The sequence below is a fragment of the Neocloeon triangulifer genome, unplaced genomic scaffold (assembly GCF_031216515.1).
Source record: "Neocloeon triangulifer isolate White Clay Creek 2 clone unplaced genomic scaffold, ASM3121651v1 ptg000015l, whole genome shotgun sequence".
Lineage (NCBI taxonomy): Eukaryota > Metazoa > Arthropoda > Insecta > Ephemeroptera > Baetidae > Neocloeon > Neocloeon triangulifer.
In genome coordinates, this window is record NW_026775557.1 from 5461148 (window position 1) to 5480532 (window position 19385).

A 19385-nucleotide genomic window follows, 5' to 3' on the forward strand; every position below is an offset into this window, starting at 1 on the left:
ATCTAGAAGAGACTTCGCTTCCTTTACCTCTAGTCTTATATCTAAAATTAAAAGATTCCTTTATTTTACCCGAAATGCGTTCGCGTGTTATAATTGCTTTGAACCAAAATTCAAGTTACACTAACAAATAATAATCTGTTATAAAACGTTTTTGTGTACAATAATAATAATTCTTTTATTAGACGCCGCGCTTTTGCGTACTGTACAACATATTCACTGCACTGTAAGTAACTTTCGCGCCATTATTTAAATAAATTGCTCCTCCCTCCCCATACCAAACAAACTGACAGCGATTGTTTCGCGGCTTCGCGCCTGTTTTGTGTTTTGGTGTTTCGCTTCCTTTTGATCGAGAAGCTTTCTGAGGTTGTGTCCTGTCCAGAAGTGTCCGAAAGAGTAAACACCATCATACCATGTCGACCGAGGTAAAAAGTTTAATTTTATCAACTTTTACTGCGCTTAGTCCCTAAAGTGTTATGTATGAGAGATACATTTGATACATATGCAAAATGCACATTGTTTTTGGGCCTCAAACTGACAGATGCGTTATTATATTTTATGCATATTTAATTATGTATGAATGTGAAGCGAATTTTTGTTTGTTGTGAAATATAAAAATTATTTTTCTTCATCCTTTATATTTATTTTTCCAGAATACTGTACTAGAGGCTGTAAAAGCCAAAGATGAGACTGAGAAACAGCAAAACGGTGACGATAGTGTAGAAACAAAGACTGCAGAAGGCAATGCTACCAAGAAACCAGCAGCAAAAAAGGAAAAGGGTGAAGAGAAAAAGGCAAAGTCTGAAGAGAAGAAAAAGGCGAAGAAGAGAGCTGCTGAGTCAGAGGAAAATGACTCGGCTGATGACGAGAAGCAAAGTAATTTAATTAAATTGTATCAGAAAAGATATTTTCTTCTGCTAATTAATGCTATAAAAGAGCTTGTGTATATACCGATAATTCCCATAACTAGCATGTTGTGAATTGTGAATATCCTCCGTTGTTTTTATAATAGTAATTTTGCTAATCTATTCACGTGTGTGTTTTTGTTTTAGAGCCTCTGTTTGAGCAGCCTGTTGAGGTGTCTGGGGCCCGTGAGCGCAAAAAGGTGCAGCGTTTTTCTGAAGTGCTGAAGCCAGTAAAGGAGGACAAAGCAGTGAGCGTGCCAAAAGGATCGGGCACTGCACTGGGGGATATTTTCTCTGTCAATACAATGATCACCAAAAGCGGGGCTGATGACCTAAAAATTCTGCACAGGGTTTGCTTCAATAGAGTGGGAAAGGCAACCACCGTCAAAAAGCTTCTGCGCCAATTCAATGGCTTTGATTTTGTTGAAAGCTCTGAGGAGTACACAAAAAAGCTTGAACACATCAAAAAGTATTATATTGATTTATATTTATCAATGCAAAATGTTATTTTGGAAATTTCAGATTGGAGAAGAAGTCATTGAGTTTGATTGCAAAAGTCATTGGCACTAAGCAGTCTGTGCCCAAAGAAGAGTTGTCAAAGAACATCCTGGACTTCCTCCTGAAGCCCAAGGAACTGAAGGAATCTGCAGCCAAGAAGGCTAAGACAAGCAAGGGCAAGAAGCGCGGAAGAAAGCCTACCAAGAAAGCAGCTGATGATTCCGACGAAGAGGAGGACGAGGCACCCGTTCCGAAAAAGAGCAAACTGGTAGTGAAGGTGGACAAGAAGAAGAAGGTTGAATCAGGCAGTGAGCCAGAGGAGTCGGAAGAAGAGGAGAAACCAAAAAAGAGGGGAAGAAAACCAGCTAATAAGAAGACAAAGCCGGCGGCTAAGAAGCCTAAGAAAAAGTTGTCCAGCGAGTCTGAATTGTCAGAGTCTGAAGACGAACAGCCCAAAAAGAAGAAGGTGACAAAGAAAGGATCTGCCTATTCTGCCTCTGAGTCAGAGGAGCAGGCAAAGGAGGACTCTGAGGGCGAGGCAAGTTCTGAGGAGGAAAAGAAGCCCAAGAAAAAGGCTAAGAAACCAGTGAAGAAGGCTGCATCCTCAGAAGAAAATGAAGAATCTGAAAATGAGAAGCCAAAAAAGAAGGTCGCGAAGCCAACCAAAAACGCTATGTCCTCAGAAGATGAGCCTTCGGAGTCGGAAGATGAAAAGCCGAAGAAAAAGACCAAGCCAGGGAAGGAGGCAAAGTCCTCAGAAGACGAGGCTTCAGAATATGAAGATTCTGAAGACGAGAAGCCCAAGGCTAAGAAGAAACTGGAAAAGAAAAAGCCGGATAAGAAGGAGAGAGCAAAAAAGGTACTGCTATTGCAAATTTTCGTGGCTCAATTTCATTTCTCTGAATGATTATTTATTAATAATCACATATAACAACTAGGTTGAATCCTCTGGCGATGAAGACGAAGATGTTTTGGAGAAGAAAGAGGAGAAAAAGCCTGCTGGCTACCCCACAGTAAGAAAAATATTTTGTTTATTTTTAAACTTTAAATTTTTTTGAAATTATTGCTTTAAACTAATGGTTAGTCTTTAATTTTATAAAAAATTAATAAAATTCATTTGTACTCTAATCTAAATTTACTAATTCAGGATGAAGAACTGGATAAACTGACCACAAAACTAACGAGAGCAGCTAACTTTGAGGTGGCAACCATGAAGACATTGTGCCAGGACGTTTTTGACTCATTCCCTAATATTGACTTGTCAGAGAAGAAGGGCATGATCAAGACTGTCATCAAGAGGGTAATTTTTGCATAACATTTATAATGTTTGTCAAAAGCTAAAACAATCAATTATATCAGGTGCTCAGCGAAAACACAGATTAAGAAATTTGACGAAACTACCCCCAAGGAACATGGAACAAAATAGGCGTATTTTAATTTTAACTCTTAAGATGCAAAAGTTATGTTGCATTATGGGAAATATGTATGTTTTCTTAATACTAGTAATTTTAAAGACTATGTGGCTCATTTGTCCTGCTGCAACTTGAACCGGATGCTTTAATTAAAACTTTCTGACAAATAAAAATATGAGATGGTTTTAATGTAGATGCACAGTTAAAAAGTGATTTTGGCGCTTTCTGAACCTCAAACAAAAATAATTACATTTCCAAGACATTATGTCGAATCAGTCTCTAATTTAGCTCTTCTTGAAAGCGGCTCAGTTTCTCTTGCAGCTCTTTGCCAAAAGACTGCCTGTATTTTGGACTAAGTTTATCCAGCAGAGCGTGCAGTGTTTCAAAGAACTCGTTGCTGTCCGATTCTTGAGTACAGTCGTCAAACAAATTTCCGACCACCCTGATGCCACTGGTGGACAGGTGGACACAGAATAACAGGCCTTCGATAGTCTTGATATTAATGTGAATGCCGGCGTCCGTGCTGGTCAGCTTTTCAGACACTTGTGCTTCATCCACATGGTTTCTAATGTCCCGGATGTGGTCTTCCGCCTCTCGCACCCACTGCTCCGCGTCTAGAACCACTTCTGTCTCGTTGCCAGACATAATCTTCGCGGACCTTGTTATAATTGGATAGCAGATTTCTTAAAAGAAAAAAAACATAATTAAATTGGATATACCGGGGACATATTGGGAGATTTTCAGAAAACTTTTATCATAATATCTTATTAAAATTAAAAATAAACATGGTCATAAATTTTATATAATTTAATAAACATACGTAGATTTAAGTACCGCTGGCCCTGTAGTTGAGCCCTGTACCTTGGGAAGCCCTTCTGCTGAGATGCAGAGCCGATCGATCAAACTGATAATAAATAATAATGCTTTTATTAAACGCGTTTGCGTGTTGTGTTTGTTGTCGCTGTTATCTTCTGGTTGTTCGTTTTCGTTTTGTACACATAAATGTTTTGAAATTTGAAACCCGCGGGCAATTTCAGAGGTGTGTGAACTTGTGAAAATGATAACAAAAAAGGGGGAGGAGATCGAGGAACGAGGAAGCAGGAAGAGGAGGATAAACAAACCAGAGCAAGAGCTAGGACCGGTGTTTTTTTATCTTACAGCTTCATCGTTTCTACGCGCAAGAGCTTCATTGTCACTTAATTTACATTTCGGGTATAGAACTTACGTCATTTTTTCTTGAATTGACAATTTGAGGGCAGAATTACATCAAAAATGCTGAAAAGCCGATTGTTATGCTTTCACTGCCACCGGCCGATAATCGATGTGATTTTATTTGCATCCGGCGGCTTTTTTTGCACTTTATGTATTTGAATTTTGTACCTCAATCGGATTTATGTACATATTTAACAAGGTTTTCTATACAAAGTCTGTAGTACTTAAAAGTGTTATGAATTTTTCAGATTTAAAAATTTCGGCTGCATTCAATTTTACAATGCTGGATTTTCGGTTAGAAGAAAACCAATTGCTCTGGGCGATTCTCACCTTCCAAATTCTTGAGTACCTCTGGGAGTTTTACCTGGCCCGTAGACAAGTACGTGTACATATCATAATTGCAATTAAATAAAAGAATTTGTTAAATTATTTAAAATTTTAGCACTCCGTTTATTGCACAAAAGTGAGCGTGCCAACCGAGTTGAAGGGAATTCTGAACGAGGAAACGTACTCAAAGGCGCGAACCTATGCTTTAGACAAGAGCAACTTTTCCATGATCAAGGGCCTCTTTTCCATTGTTGTTGGAACGGTATTAAAATAATTGTAAGGCTTTATAAATTTTATAATTCACTTTTGCACTTTTCATAGGCATTTGTGCTGTTGAACGGGTTTAGTATTTTCTGGACTCAAGGGAAGATGGTGCTGGTCAAGGTCGGTCTGAACCCTGAGTCGGAGGTGCAGGTGAGCATGGCGTTCATGCTTGTGCTGAATGCGCTGACTACAGTAATCGGCATGCCATTTGCCGTGTACAGCACTTTTGTGCTGGAGGAGCGCCACGGCTTCAACAAGCAGACCCCAGGATTCTTCATCAAAGACCAAATTAAGTCCTTTTTAGTCGGTCAGGTCATCACCCTGCCATTAGTGGCTAGTATTGTTGCCATCGTACACTGGGGTGGACAGTTCTTCTTTGTTTACCTGTGGGCCTTCACCACCTTGGTCATCCTCTTCCTTATGACGATATACCCAGACTTCATCGCGCCCCTTTTTGACAAGTACACTCCTCTGCCTGAAGGAGAGCTCAGGACAAGCATTGAGGCTCTTGCCAAGAGCATTAACTTCCCTCTCTACAAACTATACGTCGTTGAAGGTGATAATAACTAAACTTCAGATTTTTGTGTTTTAGTTGCTTGGAGTGAGTGAAAAAAAAATATTTATGATATCTCTGAAAAATTTTAATCAATGATATCAAATGTGATTGACAGGCTCAAAGCGATCAGTGCACAGCAATGCATATTTTTACGGCTTCTTCAAAAACAAACGCATTGTACTCTTTGACACCCTGCTGAAGGATTACACGTCTGAGGATAAGAAGGATGAGATTCCTGCGGAAGGCACCGAGAAGAAAGGCTGCAGCAACGAGGAGGTTCTGGCAGTCTTGGCCCATGAGCTCGGCCACTGGCAACTCAATCACGTTGCCAAGAACATCATCATTATGCAGGTTGGCCAGTTATTTAAAAAAAAAATAGTGCTGTAAAATATATTTGTTACAATGGATGGAAAGTTAAATTTTATCATAATTGTTAAGCATTAAAATTTATTTTTTAACTTTTTCGTTTATATTAATTATTGCAGGTGAACCTTTTTTTGATGTTTGCTGCTTTTGGCTTCTTCAGCCAGTACGAGCCAATGTACAGGGCGTTTGGATTTGAATCGGAGAAACCGGTGCTGGTCGGAATGGTCATAGTCCTGCAGTACATCTTCTCGCCTTACAACGCCGTGCGTGTTCCTCATTTAGCCCTTGCCATTAAAATATTCTTGACATAATAAATTCACAGGTGCTGGGGTGCATCCTGACGTGTCTGAGTCGGCGGTTTGAGTTCCAGGCGGACGCTTTTGCCGTGCAGATGAAGAAGGGCCGCGAGCTGTGTGACGCCCTCATCAAACTAAACAAGGACAACCTGTCGTTCCCACAGAATGACTGGCTCTACTCGGCCTGGCACCACTCGCATCCACCCCTGCTGGAGCGGATGGCTGCCATTAAGAGGTCCACCAAATCAAAGAGCACTTAATGCAAGACTTTGTTATTTTCTAATTCACTGAAGTCAGTCACGAGAGCTTTTATTTTAATTTGATTCATTTGCATAAATAAAAATATCTGGATATCAAAAATGACAACAAATGAATGTTTAATTTTTATTAGCATCAAATCAATATCAAAGAAAAGGAGAAAAAAAACTATAGATTTCGAATAAGGTAAATTTTTGTTCACATTTAAAAGTTCAATTATATTTTAGTGGATGCTGATAAGTTCAGTTAAATATTTTTTTTTCTCATTTCAGTATGTTCAGTTTATTAAAATTGGGACAAACCCAAGCAGGTTACACACTTGCTGCCGAGAGCGTAAATTGATGATTTGGGAAGGTTTGGCGCCGACTCTCCTGCCAGCCCTTTTTTTTAATTAAGAACATTATTTTATTTTCAAATTAGGAGACGGGCAGAGAGGCGGCTCCGCCTTGTGAGATGTGGCGTTTGCAGACTCACACCAAACACATTGGGCACATTTAACCTTTTGAGTGCAATTTCAATGGTTACTGGAAAGGCACACATTTGTCGCGAGAGACATGATTTCCCTGCAAGTCAGGGAGAGAGACTTTTACTGACAGAGCTTGGGTGACAAACACACACACACACTCGAATTAAGCACCCATTGATCAGCTGCACTTGGAAAAAAATAACATGGTAATTAAACTAGACATAGTGATTGGTGGGACAATTTTAAATCAATCAACTCATTTTCTTAAAATTAATCGCGCAATGGGACTTAAAAAATCAGTCGTTAGTTTCAAAAAGTTGAATAATATTCTGCTTACATTAGATGAGACTACAATATAAAGAGATTGACATACATAAATCTTCTCCATTTCTGCGTCATATAATATAACATACATTTCAAGTACAATTTTTATTAATTCTTAATAATTTCCGTGGAAGTTTTTAGTTATATTGAGTTATATGTATAAATATTAGCTATAAAATATCACGTTGAACAGGGACGCGGAGGGCACAGAAAAGGGAACCTGGGATGATAGTTGTGCCGCGCTGCTGCATTACGACGGTCGGTCTTAGCGTCACACGGTGGTCTCGTGATCCGTCTCCTCAATTCGCCCTAGGCGCCACGCGTTAGGGTCGGCGGCTGCAACAATTTTTGCATATGTCTTTTAAAAAGAATCTTATTTAATAATTCAACAAGTGCTCTTTACTTAAAAATAATGGCTGAAAGTCTTTAAGTCTAGGGGCAAGCAAAATGGTCTTCAAATAATTTGTGTCATATTTTTTAGACAAAAAATTGATGTTTTTTTGTTTTAAAAGAAGAAAAAAATTAATAAAACTTTTGTTACTTTAAAGAACAGTCATCAAATAAATTGGCGAATTTTATGAGTAAGTAATACATAGAAAAATAGAAAACGATAAAAATCAACAGGGTCTGCTGGGAACAGTGTCTAAAATTTATGGGCTTGGCGGGCGGCCAAGCAGCTCGATCACGCAACAGCAACCATCGAATCTGAATAAGTTCAATTCCTACAACACCGATTGGTAAAACACGATGCAGATGTATAAAAGTATCGACATGCAATTTCAATCCGTCAGTCAACCATGCAGGGGGTCACAGGAAGCTCTTCTTTGAGAGGCACTTACCATAGTAATAATACTTTATCCTAGGCAACCCTGCATTGCGTTCAGACAAACAGGAAGTAGAAATGAAACAAACGCACCACAGCGTCTCAGCGTAAAAAAGGAGCAAAATTAGACGGTCGAGTTTCAAACTCGTCCGACTTTTTTGATCGAAAATGTGAAAAAGATGAAATGGGCTTGGTTGAGAGAAAGGGTACCTTGGATCTGGCGATTAATGAGCGCCGAGATGCCGGGGCCGTCGCCAGGCTTCTTGATCAGTAGCATTGGCTTGTCTTCAGCGTCGTCAAAGTTGTTGGGCAGGTTGCCGTTGTTGCTGGCCGCCATTGTCTCACTAACCTGGGAACAGCAATACGCCCGAGTGCCCCCGTAATGCATCAAAAAGACCAAACGAGTCAAAGCAAACGTGTGTCTCAGTCAAGTGTGAAAGGTCAAAAACATGCTCAAGTGAGAGAAATAGAGAAGAGACGGAGTTTATTTCCTCAAAGTGCGGCAAAAGCTTTTCTTAATTTATTCAATTAGAAATTCTGAAAGAAAAGAGTGGGTAGGTAGGAAGGCGGAGAAATAAAAAAAAATGTTCAACGCACCGATACCTGCATCAGTTTCTTGACCACGTCACGGCCTAGAATGTGATCGAACACAGCCTGCAGGAACTGATCGGTGATGATGCTCAGCTTCAGCTTGTCCCGATGCCACAGCAGTACACGCGCCTCTTCCATTGCTGTGATTGACACCTTTAAATTGAAAAAAAAAGCATCCATAAAAATTACATTAATTTCCAACTCTAATTAATATAAAACCAGTTCAAAATTTTATATTTTTTACAAAAAAAAAAGGAAAAAAACAGGAGAGAGCAATAATAGTTTTGATTTAACCATTATTTGAAGGTGTTACAAAATTTAAAGTAATTTGATCATAAAAAAGATCTGTTAAATCTATTAAATTCATACAAAAACAGTCTTTAACATATTAAAGTTGATAGATTAAAAGATTTTGAATTACAAATTGAAGAAATTATTCCTGTATGATATATAAAAGTTAAATTGAGATTAACATTACTCTCCATAAAAGGCTTCTTTATTGGTCTACTTGAAAAATATAGCACTACAAGTGTTCAGAGGTGCTATAAAAAAAAGAGGACAAAATGATAGCAAAAAATCTTGCTCCTCACCTGGAAGTACTCATCTGTTGAGACACCGAACCACTCTGGAGAATCAAGAAACTGGTGAGGGAACACTATGTGGAGAGCCCGTCCATTTTGAGACACGACCAGTCTACGCAATGAATTGGAAATTTAAGAAAATAAATTACATGATTTAAATGGAAAAATACTCACTTTCCAGAAAGGACGAGCGAGAGGCTGTCAACCTTAGTTGACTTCTCGTGCGCATAGACCTCCTGGTACCGGAGCGCGCGGATCTCTTTCATGCAGTTGAGCACCTTCTTGAACTGGTGCCTGGACACCTTCAGCGGATAAAACAGTGCAATGTAAACCTAGAAAGGTAATTTTTAGTGATTAAATAAAAACAAATTATTAATTTAAATTGCGCACTTCTTCAATTTCTTTGGAGAACTTGACAGGGCGCAGGTAGTAGAGAAGAACACAGACATGGATGAAGTTGATGGCAACAAAGTTGGCGTTCCACAGGAAAGCGTCGAGCGAGCAGAGCACCGTCCAGCCCCACAGGGCGAAGAGAGCGCAACCAACAAGCAGGGTGCTGCGCAGGTAGAGGATGCCGTAGGTGCCGTTCGGCGCCAGGTACGAGAGCAGGAAGAAGGTGTTGGCCAGCTGGAAGTACATGTGGTTTGCCGGGCCCCACTTGGCGCAGTACATGTTGTCCAGCATGGACGCGATCACCGAGATGTTGTACCTGGACGGCCATGACATCCAGCCCGACTCCTCCTCCTCGGGCTCCTCGACGGTGCCCTCGTCCTCCGCCGCCGCCTCATCGTCATCTTCCTCTGCCTCCTCGGAAGGGCCGTACTCATCCTCGATGGTCGTGTTCTCGGCCTGCACCAATGACCAGCAGAGGCCCAACGCCAGCAGCAGCAGCAGCAGCGCCCAGCACCGTCCCATCTTATTCCGCAGCCGGCGACATCGCGTCCTGCGAGAGTCAATCGCTTGCGAGTGAATAAAATAAGCAAACTCTCATTTTCCCGGCCACTCGCAATACGAGGAAGCCTATTGCTCACGAAAGATGGCTGAGCAGGGGTCTGTTGCGCACGCCAAAAACATCCCTTGGCGAGTAGTCGGCATAATCAATAACACGGCAGGCAGTTGTAAACCCTTTTAGCCAGAACCGCCGGCGCGAGCTCTTCTCCAGCTGCCTCCTCGATGCAGATCTTGGCCAAATCAAAAATTGGCCCCTCGTTCAGTGGGCGGTTGCCGGCTAAAATTTTACGAGGAAAGAGTTGCGAGAAATAAAAATACAGAGACCATTAATTTATAAATGCCTGGCCGCCCACAACAATCTCGTCAAGTCAAGGCTGAGACTGGAGAAATTGGTCACGCCCCTTTCTCACCATTCCACCTTTTCAAGGAACGACTTATTATATTTTATATATTTTCTACTACATAATTATGTATTCAAATCATGGGCCTAATAATTCTAGTAAATCAATGATTCAGATAAAATGAAAAGTTTTAAAAAAATCTGGGATAGTAACAATTTACATGGATTTAAATATTTGATATGAAAATAAAATGTGGATTAAAAAGTAGGATAATTTTAAATATTTCCAAAACTTTTTGAAATTTTCAAAATTATTTAATTTTTTTATTTTTTATTTAGTAACACAGATTTTATTTTTAGAATGTTTTTAAAGGGAAATAAAAAGGCGTGAAATTAAGTTAATGAAGTTTTAAATTTTTTTGTATAAAATTATTTCTTTTCTTATATGCATATAAATAAATACACAATATCTTATTATGAACCCCGTGAACATATCTGCGCTCATGAGCGCCTAGATGAGCGCGCAGAGCACAAGAGGATCAATATCAATTATATCCCAATTATCAATCGCAACATTTCCTTAGAGAAAAAGTAATTTTTCAGCACAAAGTGTAAGCGCAAAATTTCCAAAATCTTTAGTGCATCAAATAATGTAGAAATAAATTTGATAAATTTCACAATAATTTCACGATTTCAACTAATAAGTAATTTATTTTAACTCTTCCGTGTACAATTGTACATGCGCTGCTGTATACTGTATACCAAAATATTTCCCATTATTTCCATTTCCAAACTCCTTTTTCGCGCGCTTTTATTTCAAAATTGGCGAATCCGCACAAATTTCTGCTCTCTGATTGGCTGCTTTTGATTGACGACGAAGACGAAAACAACAGGAATGGCGGAGGTCGACCACCGGCTGCAGCTCTTGTGAGCATTTTGCCAACAAGTCAGCCCTCAATTAAGCAGCCTGCACAAATGTCGTGGATCAGGGAGAGCGCCCTGAGCTGGGTGCAGATGTTTTGCGTGAAGGTGGTGCGCACGGGCGTCATTCCGCGGCATGTTGCCTTCATTATGGACGGCAACCGGAGATTCGCCGCCAAGAACAACGTTCAAAAGGTCGAAGGACACTCCAAAGGGTGAGCCGAATTGATTATTCAGATTATTACTCGACTAACAAAATATTTCGATTTGACAGGTTTGATAAATTGGCCGAAACGCTTAGGTGGTGCCTTGACCTAGGCATCTCTGAGGTCACCGTTTACGCCTTCAGCATTGAGAATTTCAAGAGAAGCAAAGAGGAAGTCGATGGACTCATGGACCTCGCCAGACAGAAATTCACCAGACTCTTGGAGGAAAGGTAAAGGAATAATGTTGTTATTTCTACAGGAATTTAAAAAATTGTATTTAATTATTACCTGTGCTTTCAAGAAAACATAATTAAAGATCACTTAATAATATCTTAAACTTACATCATACATTAAGTCTGTATAAAAATGAATTTTTCTTTATATTTATTTTTAAAATAAATTACAGAGACAAGTTGAAGGAGCATGGGGTGAGGATCACAGTCATTGGTAACCTTTCACTGCTGCCAGCTGACCTTCGTAAGCTGATTTACGAAGCCATGTCCATAACTAAGACACATGATAAAGCATTCCTGAACGTCGCCTTTGCCTACACTGGTTTGCTTTTTCTCTTAATGTTTTACACAAGGATAATTACAAATATTTGCCAAGCAGCCAAAGAGGAAATGGCAAATGCCATTGGCGAGATTGCTGGAGGCGTCCGAAACGGGACCATCCTGCTGTCTGACGTGGACACGCAGCTGTTTGACTCGTGTCTCTACACACACCATGCGCCGCAGGTCGACCTTCTGATCAGAACCTCTGGCGAGGTCAGGTTCAGCGACTTCATGTTATGGCAGGTACAATTTCAACATGACGCCTAAATTCAATTTATAATTACAAAATTTATGAATTTAATATTATTATTTTTAACAAATTTAAACAAAAATTTTAAATATCAATTAACCAAAGACTTTATTTTTAATTTTAATATAATAATATTTAATACCTTGTTTTTTTTCTTTTGTTTCAGAGCTCGTACAGCTACGTCTACTTCACGGATATCCTTTGGCCGGAGTTTAACATTTGGAACCTTCTTCAGGCAATCGTCTGCTTCCAAATGAAGGCTGATCAACTTAAGGTAGAGCAGCTAATTTAATATTATTTTGACCGAAGATCTTTTTTCAATCAATAGTCTTGACAATTTTCCATTAACTTTTATCTGCGGCAATTTATTAATTTTGGTCATAATTTTTAGTAGCGTTTTTTGCATAGGTCTAATTCAAAATACTAAAAAAGATATTGCATTTTAATTAAACATAAATTTTTATAAGCGCCCTACGAAAATTCAGTAATTTGTATCAAGATCTGAGACAAAAACTTGGTTGTTTTAGAAATTGCACGCAAGAGAGGCAAAGTTTTCAAGCGAGCAACAAGAAGAAAGGGTCAACAGCTTTCTGCGCATTTTAGAAACAAAGCGAGCCGCCAGCTTTTTGTGAACAACTACATCATCAATTAATTATCAAGACTGATCGTTAACATTTTTGTTTGCCGTTGATTTTATTATTATCCAAGTTCTTTCGGCTGGGTTAATTTGAGATGCATCAAAATAATTGTGATTGGGGTTTTGAAAAATAGAAGAAATTGAAGGATGAAAAGGACAAAAATTTTATTTCTAGCTTTTATTCACGTAAATCTAGTTTTGCAATGTGTAAGCTTGGAGCAAATCGCTGGTGGAAATTTTATTTCCCTCCGGTCCCAGGGTTTCCTGGTATTCGGGCACCTTGTTGGCGTCGCCGCACACGCCGCAGTAGTATCGGTCGTAGGTTGACGGCACCAGCACGGCCAGGTTCACGTCAGTGTTGCGCACATAAAAGTTCCCCTGCTTTATGTCCACCTTCCCCTTCTCCCGCTGCGTAATCCTTTATTTTCAACAATTTATTGGCTAATCAGTGTATCAGAAATATTAATTAAAACCCACGTGATTCCCTGCGTCTTGAGATCCTTGACCTGCTCGCCACCAGCGATGGTGACCTTTGACTTGTGGCCGTTGCTTGGCTCGATGTTGATCTCGTGGCCATCAAGGAAAACTTTAACCGTCTAACAAAAAATATTTTGCGGCTATTAATAGTACATTTTTTTAAATAGAATTGATACCAAAGCATCTGCACCGTCGGTTTTGCGTGCGAAAACAGCAAATGGCGAGTTTTCCGTGCAAACCGCCGAAATCAAGGTGAACTGGTCTTGCGCCTCAAAGGGCAGACTCGCGTTGTCAAAGGTCATGACTTTTCCTCCCGCCAGCAAGCAAGGGTCTGTTTTATTTTATATTTTTTTTAAATTAGAAAAAGAAAAAAGATTACACATAATTACGAATCATATCGAGAGCCATTTCAAGATTCTGCACTGAGGGGTAGTGAGCGAGCGTCTCGGAAACGATGTAGGGCGCCGAACTGAAGGGCAGAGGGAGTTTGAACTCCTTGTCGGTGCCGCCGTCCGACTTCATCCTTACCAGCAGCGAGTCACCCTTGAGTGCGTGTGCGGTCTCCACGTTCATGGAGTAACTTTTGCCTTCCCTTTTGATCATGCTTGCGCCGATCTGATTGTTGGCCACCGTGTCAATCCCAGGAATCTGTTACGAATTTGAGTCAAAAGAGAGCTTTTAGAAAGAAAGGTTCGTAGGCTCACGTTGCTGACTGAGAGGGTCATCGAGATGTTTCTGGGTCTGGGGCCCCACGAGCTCATGGCGCAGGCAAACGTGGCGGGGAAGAGCAGGTTGCCCTTCGAGTCGAGGAAGTTCTGCCTCTTGCGTTGGTCGAGACAAGTTGAGAAAGGCCACACGTTCTCATCCAGGCCCTGGTGGTCGGTCGAGGCCACCAACTCGATGCGAGCCCCCTTGCCCACGGGACACTTGGCCTCCTCGCTCACTCCGAACTCCAAGGCCAAGTGGTGCTGGGTCTTGCGAGACTCGTACGGCTGGCCTAGCTGATCCCAGTAGGTCTCGGGGCCGCGCTCAGGGTACGTGTTGTCCACCTTCAGACATGTCTGTTCGAAAATTTAATAGGTCAGAAAAAGGGTTTTATTAGGAAATGAGTAATAATACCACATAGTTTGGTCCGCTTTCTCTCTTGAAGGCAATTTTAACCTTCAAGTTTAACTTTGTCTCGTTTTCAGTGCCGTCGGAGATGATGTTGGTGTCCCAGGTCTTAGTCACGTGGCCGTCGGTGCCGAACACGTTTGTCAGGAAGCGGTAGAGTCGCTTTTCAGCGTTTTCCTTGCCGTTCTCCATTTTGAAAACCGTCTCGACCCCAGACGTGTCACCCACGGGGGTCACGCTGAAGTGACGCCCGCAGCTGTTCAGCAAAGGGTCAATTGCCAGAAGCATGTCTGTCTGAATCGCCAAGACGCTCAGAAAACTCTCCAGATCAAAGTCTTCATACCTATAAATAATATATGTATTTATTAGTTTATTTATAAATAATTGATTTTAATTTATTTGGTTATTTTATAAAAATTATATTTTAAATATGTTATTTAAAAATTTTAATTAGTTTTTCTAAATTGATAATTATAAAGACATAATTTTTGTATTTATTTAGAGTTCAAAAAGGGTAAAATTTAATTATTACTAATTTTTTAATTCTTCATAACTATTATTATGAATTTAATTACTCAAGTCTCACTTTTATTTCTTACCCGTAATTGGAGAACCTTTTGAGGAACAGCGGCTTCAGGAAGGGTGTGGCAATATCGAGTTTTCCATCGCAGTCGAAGGTGGCGAGACGAAACTCGACGCCCGAGTCCCATGGGTTGAACTTAAAGATTTCTCTGTCCGAGGTGGTATCGCTGGCCCTCACCTCGGTGAACGCCTTGCACTGAGGACACGTCTGCGTGAGCAATGCCTTTTGCGGGGCAGAGGAGCCCGTGACATAAACCTTGCTGCGGCCGTGGCTCAACGAGTTGAAGAGGGGCACATCTTTGTTCCAGCCGAGCCGTGTTTTAAAGGTCTTTTGTTGCATGTCGAACGACAGGCCAAAGTCGATCGGGAAACTGATAACCTGAACGCTGGGTCTGTGCGCGCCGTGCCACAGCGCCGACACTGGGTTGAAAATGCGCAGACCATACCCGCGACGCACCTCGAACCTGAAAGCAGTTTTTTTTTTAATTCAAACAAAGGCAACTTTTTAATTGCAATTTACTTGGAGGCTAGGGAGACGTTGAAGGCCATGGTCGGTGCCTTGACGTTGTAGGTGAAATTTCCTCTGATGTCCATCTGAGGCAGGGTGCTTGACTCGATGATAATGGCAGAGCCGAGATCTGATGGGAAAATGGACTCGAAAAACGCGGCCTGCTCCAGGGTCTGGTAGTTCAGGTGGTGTGACAAAGATGAGCGCTGGATGTGCGACAGAACTGCAAATTTATTTCATTGAAATCTTTAAGGTGCACGTAATTTAATTTAATTTAATATTTTAACAGTTGCAGATTTACTACGCATTCAGTTGAATGATCGATTAAAGAGCTTTCATAATTCATAATGTTTTTGCAAGTTGGGTAGTTTCGGCGTGTAACTAAAATTTTGCTCACCGGTCACCATTTTATTAATTCCAGTTTCGTTAAAGTACTCGCTGATGACAGCGCGTCCTTGCACCTTTAAGACAAGCTCTACATGAATTTTGTCCGACTGTCGCCTTTGAACTTTCAGTTTGTCAAAAAGCGTTTGCAAATCATTCTCAGCTCCCGCTGGATCCTCTGCACTGACTTTCAAAGCAGAATCTGCCCTGAACTCGTCAAATCCTTCAGTTCGGAGGAAAATCTGCAAGAGGAAATTTATTTTTCTTTGTAAAAAAATTTACAATATTTATAACAAATTATAGCTTTCTTATTATTTTATTCTTTAATAAATATTAAATACCGAATAGGGGTTGAACACTTGGCCTTGCTTGTGTGTGATTGCGTGGAAGTATATGAGGTCGCTGACGGCACTGCGTTCACTTCCGATCGCGATGACCTGGTACATGGAACCTGCCTCAACGTCGGGGTCAATGAAATCAAGAATTTCGTTGCTGGTAGTTAGCATGGCCTTCTTGTTTGGCAATTTAGGCAGCATTTTAACAATTTGCTGAGCGGCAGTTGCCCTAGTTTTAAAAAAAAATCAATTAATTAAGGGTTCAATTTATCTTAATTTGCTTTATACAATTTCGAGTAGCAGGGGAACTTGGTGTTTGTGAGCGAGCGGATGGTCGTGTAGAAGTATTGATAGAGCTGGTAGTTGGGGTCAGACACCATGTACCAGAGCAGGTTCATGAAGCGGTCGGTTGTTGGCTGCGACTTGAGCAACAAAGTCAAAGCAGCAACCCGTATCTCCAGGTCGTTTCGACGGTCTGCTAGAATCGGCCAGAAAATCTCATGCACCTGCCAAGTGTCAATTGTTAGTGGTCTGCTTTTTATGATAATTTATTCTTCTCGGTCAATGCAAAAAAAATTTAAATTTAAAAAAAAAGAAGAAAGGCTTTTGTTGACATCAAATTTATCACCTTTGCCGGGTTCGTAACGATTTCATCGGCGACGGCCCAAACGGCTAAGAACCGAAGCTGACGTGGGTAGGTGAGCTTTCCGCTGATGATCGGCTCAAGGTAGCCGGTGACCGGCCCAATCCTGACATTGCCCATGGCATTGATGTATAACATCTGCTCGTCGTATTCCTTTGCGTCTAATTCCAGTTGACAAAAAATATTTATTATGTTTACATTCATTTAACACTATTTAAATTTTAAACCTCTGAGTCTGGAGAACAAAATCTTGACATACTCGTCGAGGATGGCTGGTGGGCACTGTCCTGTTTGGCAGATTTTTCCAACCATGGAGGCAAAGGTTAGCACGGCGGTTTTTCGGACAGCCGGATCGTGATCCTCAAGGCTGAGGAACCCTTTGCACTCCTTTAGTAGAGCCACGTTCGGGTACCTGAGGTTGAACGGCAGGTCGACTAACACCTTTAGTGACTGCTTCACATCCAACTCGCGCTGCACAATCAGGTCGCGCATCAACAGCACCGACGAGTATGTGCCCACCTTGGGCAGGTACGAAATAAACAGCTGCTTGATGCTTTCATCCTTGTAGCTAGTTCCTTAAAAAAATTGATAAATAAAATTTAAACTTTTTTGTTATTTAATTAACAAAACTAACCAAGCATAGCAAAGTCGGCTACCTGGCGGAGACTCTTGAGGTCCAGGTGGCGCATGAACGCGATCAGATGGTACGAGCTGGTGTCATAAAGTTTATTTACGTCTTCGCCAAGCTCCTCGTTAAGCTTGTCCGCAGTTTTGATCAAACTTTTTCTCGTCTAGAAATTATATTTTAATTTTATTTATGTTTTTTTTCCAAATTGGAAGCGATTTATGCTTACCAGGGCAACAAGTTCGTCCGTAGTGAGAGAGTACCTCTCAAAGACCATGTCAGGACCTGAGCCCGAGGCCGAATCCTGGAACTCGTAGGTCAGCGTCGATGGCGTCGTCTCGCTCACAACCAACGGAACAGAAATCGAGTCTCTGCTTTCCTTTGTAAAAGTTTGGCTGCAGTGTTAACAAATTGAAGTTTATTTTTGGCAATTCAATATCAAAAACGTTACTTAATGAAGATGTACTGCAGTTCACCCTTGACCCAGAGCGGCTGGAAGGAGGTCACGCTTCTCGATTTGATTTTCTTAATTATCACACTTGACTTTTCTAGCTGCAGCTCGTAGTTTCGCTCCGTTGACGTTGAAATAGGGCTCTTAAGAATTTTATAAGTAAATTTAACTCTTGACGTGGTAGTTGATTTGTACCTTGGGCTCGGTGGTGGAGCACGAGGTGAGCGACAGGTTGTCGAACCAGTACTTGGGGCCTTTGCAGCGAGAGGCGTCCTGTGACTTCCTCAGGACGAAGCTGTCCGGCTTCCCGCCGTACACGATTACGTTCTCCGTTTTGCACTCGCCCGAAATTCCCATCTTCAATGAAAATTAGCATTAAAATCTGACAAATAAATTTTATCCTCACCTCATCGGCAGTGAAAACTCTGGGCAATTCAAAGGAGAACTCCTTGAGGTCGACCTGGAATTGCGCCACGATTGACCTTTTCAGATTGCGTGACCACAGCGTGTCCGAACTTTCATACTCGAATGAAACGACCTTTTAATTAAGCTTGTAATTAATCAGCGTGACGAATTAATTATTTTTACCTTCCCACTACTGAAAACGGCGACGAACGGTTTATTGATGGCTTTAGCATCTTGCGGCGCCGGGATGGAGACAAACTCGCCCTCTGGCAATTTGTGCCGATTGCCCTTGCCATTGTACGAACTGAGCAAGACATCCTCCAACTGATTCCCATTCTGTTATTAATTCTGTTTCACTTGCGACTTAAACAAACAATTTTACCCTGAACTTGGCCTTCTCGCCGACGGTTTGCACCCTGAGCTTGCCCTGAATGGAAAAGTGCGAGAGGTACTCCTGGGGCTGAGCAGTGCCGGCGCTCACATGGCCCAGATAATTGTAGATCAGCTCAGAGTCGGCCGGAAAAACTCTCTCCGGAACTGCGCCTTACACAATTTATTTATTGAAATTAAAAGTGGCAAATAAAATACTCACGGTCAGTGGCGCCGACGGCCAGCAGGGCCGAAACTGAAAATCAAATGTCAAATGTGCAGTGAAAGTTAAAAGTTTTGGGTGTAAAAAAATAAACGTACCCAAGAGGAGAGCGGCGGACGAAACGCGGCGCATCTTGCTGCCGATCTGCCGACGAATGCCGCGCTAGAATTCTGATTGAATAATGCGCGCGCCCTTCATCTCTCGGCTGTAATAATGACTTTAACCTCTGCCGGGTCAACTTTATCAGTCGACACCGCAGTTACAGAGACCAGTGAAAAAGGCATGTGGGCCGTTCTTTCTGGAACCTCAGTCTCTCTTTGTTTCATAAGTGTTGTGAGTTGCGTAATAAGCTCACTGCTCCAATTATAAAGTTGTGTCAAATATTGCGTTTAATCGCAGGTATTTTAATTAAATTTAATCTCTCACTTCCATTTTAACAGTGATAAAATTAGCAAAAATTTCCATTTTTTCTCTAAATATAATTAATAACTCGATTTTTAAAACCTTTAATCTTGAGCGTGAGCATGATGTGGAA

The 19385-nt window shown here is 41.1% G+C and overlaps 6 protein-coding genes across 12 annotated transcripts; 3 read left to right on the forward strand and 3 right to left on the reverse strand.

The window, feature by feature from the left end:
- Positions 1–283: 283 nt before the first annotated feature.
- On the forward strand, positions 284–3005 carry LOC132202229 (protein DEK-like). The gene is made up of 7 exons (XM_059629013.1): positions 284–422; positions 651–873; positions 1050–1371; positions 1425–2259; positions 2339–2413; positions 2548–2700; positions 2760–3005. Exons 1-7 carry the CDS (start codon positions 411–413, stop codon positions 2781–2783), a joined length of 1644 nt encoding a protein of 547 aa, XP_059484996.1. The 5' UTR covers positions 284–410; the 3' UTR covers positions 2784–3005.
- An 86-nt stretch (positions 3006–3091) lies between these two features.
- LOC132202626 (GSK3-beta interaction protein-like) lies at positions 3092–3457 on the reverse strand. The gene has a single exon (XM_059629641.1). The coding sequence runs from the start codon at positions 3455–3457 to the stop codon at positions 3092–3094; it is 366 nt and encodes a 121-aa protein (XP_059485624.1).
- Positions 3458–3867: 410 nt separating this feature from the next.
- On the forward strand, positions 3868–6197 carry LOC132202230 (CAAX prenyl protease 1 homolog). The gene is made up of 7 exons (XM_059629014.1): positions 3868–4024; positions 4273–4403; positions 4467–4613; positions 4673–5171; positions 5287–5522; positions 5657–5800; positions 5860–6197. The coding sequence occupies exons 2-7, from the start codon at positions 4305–4307 to the stop codon at positions 6091–6093; spliced, it is 1359 nt and encodes a 452-aa protein (XP_059484997.1). The 5' UTR covers positions 3868–4024; positions 4273–4304; the 3' UTR covers positions 6094–6197.
- A 9-nt stretch (positions 6198–6206) lies between these two features.
- LOC132202231 (blood vessel epicardial substance-like) lies at positions 6207–10194 on the reverse strand. Of its 6 annotated transcripts, none has more exons than XM_059629016.1 (7): positions 9267–10194; positions 9051–9208; positions 8886–8988; positions 8308–8448; positions 7915–8053; positions 7721–7750; positions 6207–7217 (listed from the first exon to the last, which is right to left on the reverse strand). In XM_059629016.1, exons 1-7 carry the CDS (start codon positions 9789–9791, stop codon positions 7153–7155), a joined length of 1161 nt encoding a protein of 386 aa, XP_059484999.1. In that variant the 5' UTR covers positions 9792–10194; the 3' UTR covers positions 6207–7152. The 6 variants fall into 6 exon arrangements, with proteins under 6 accessions (XP_059484999.1, XP_059485003.1, XP_059485002.1 ...); XM_059629015.1 differs by having other exon boundaries at positions 6208–7217; positions 8302–8448; XM_059629018.1 differs by lacking the exon at positions 7721–7750 and having other exon boundaries at positions 6210–7217.
- An 851-nt stretch (positions 10195–11045) lies between these two features.
- LOC132202474 (dehydrodolichyl diphosphate synthase complex subunit DHDDS) lies at positions 11046–12875 on the forward strand. The gene is made up of 6 exons (XM_059629420.1): positions 11046–11303; positions 11363–11524; positions 11701–11849; positions 11907–12091; positions 12265–12372; positions 12626–12875. Exons 1-6 carry the CDS (start codon positions 11143–11145, stop codon positions 12728–12730), a joined length of 870 nt encoding a protein of 289 aa, XP_059485403.1. The 5' UTR covers positions 11046–11142; the 3' UTR covers positions 12731–12875.
- Positions 12876–19065, reverse strand: LOC132202465 (uncharacterized). Of its 2 annotated transcripts, none has more exons than XM_059629403.1 (22): positions 18949–19065; positions 18851–18883; positions 18641–18795; positions 18442–18582; positions 18260–18391; positions 18049–18210; positions 17854–17996; positions 17632–17797; positions 17412–17568; positions 17005–17352; positions 16763–16938; positions 16423–16640; positions 16141–16363; positions 15813–16041; positions 15428–15638; positions 14925–15371; positions 14332–14668; positions 13917–14273; positions 13602–13860; positions 13389–13543; positions 13213–13331; positions 12876–13153 (listed from the first exon to the last, which is right to left on the reverse strand). In XM_059629403.1, exons 1-22 carry the CDS (start codon positions 18980–18982, stop codon positions 12928–12930), a joined length of 4428 nt encoding a protein of 1475 aa, XP_059485386.1. In that variant the 5' UTR covers positions 18983–19065; the 3' UTR covers positions 12876–12927. The 2 variants fall into 2 exon arrangements, with proteins under 2 accessions (XP_059485386.1, XP_059485385.1); XM_059629402.1 differs by having other exon boundaries at positions 18641–18801; positions 18949–19034.
- Between the last annotated feature and the right edge of the window lie 320 nt (positions 19066–19385).

Bases quoted from the DNA above. Each gene is read 5' to 3' on its own strand.
- LOC132202229 (XM_059629013.1), top strand. The intron at 2,260-2,338 runs GTACTGCTATTG...TATAACAACTAG, and splicing joins AGAAGGAGAGAGCAAAAAAG to GTTGAATCCTCTGGCGATGA. The intron at 2,414-2,547 runs GTAAGAAAAATA...TTACTAATTCAG, and splicing joins AGCCTGCTGGCTACCCCACA to GATGAAGAACTGGATAAACT.
- LOC132202626 (XM_059629641.1), bottom strand. From the start codon at position 3,457: ATGTCTGGCAACGAGACAGAAGTGGTTCTAGACGCGGAGCAGTGGGTG.
- LOC132202230 (XM_059629014.1), top strand. From the start codon at position 4,305: ATGCTGGATTTTCGGTTAGAAGAAAACCAATTGCTCTGGGCGATTCTC. The intron at 5,172-5,286 runs GTGATAATAACT...TGTGATTGACAG, and splicing joins CAAACTATACGTCGTTGAAG to GCTCAAAGCGATCAGTGCAC. The intron at 5,801-5,859 runs GTGCGTGTTCCT...ATAAATTCACAG, and splicing joins TCTTCTCGCCTTACAACGCC to GTGCTGGGGTGCATCCTGAC.
- LOC132202231 (XM_059629015.1), bottom strand. From the start codon at position 9,791: ATGGGACGGTGCTGGGCGCTGCTGCTGCTGCTGCTGGCGTTGGGCCTC. The intron at 8,989-9,050 runs GTGAGTATTTTT...TTCATTGCGTAG, and splicing joins TCGCTCGTCCTTTCTGGAAA to ACTGGTCGTGTCTCAAAATG. The intron at 7,751-7,914 runs GTACCCTTTCTC...AACGCAATGCAG, and splicing joins CATTAATCGCCAGATCCAAG to GGTTGCCTAGGATAAAGTAT.
- LOC132202474 (XM_059629420.1), top strand. From the start codon at position 11,143: ATGTCGTGGATCAGGGAGAGCGCCCTGAGCTGGGTGCAGATGTTTTGC. The intron at 11,304-11,362 runs GTGAGCCGAATT...TCGATTTGACAG, and splicing joins GTCGAAGGACACTCCAAAGG to GTTTGATAAATTGGCCGAAA. The intron at 12,092-12,264 runs GTACAATTTCAA...CTTTTGTTTCAG, and splicing joins GCGACTTCATGTTATGGCAG to AGCTCGTACAGCTACGTCTA.
- LOC132202465 (XM_059629402.1), bottom strand. From the start codon at position 18,982: ATGCGCCGCGTTTCGTCCGCCGCTCTCCTCTTGG. The intron at 16,364-16,422 runs GTATAAAGCAAA...TTTTAAAACTAG, and splicing joins TTCCCCTGCTACTCGAAATT to GGCAACTGCCGCTCAGCAAA. The intron at 14,274-14,331 runs GTATTATTACTC...ATTTTCGAACAG, and splicing joins AAAGCGGACCAAACTATGTG to ACATGTCTGAAGGTGGACAA.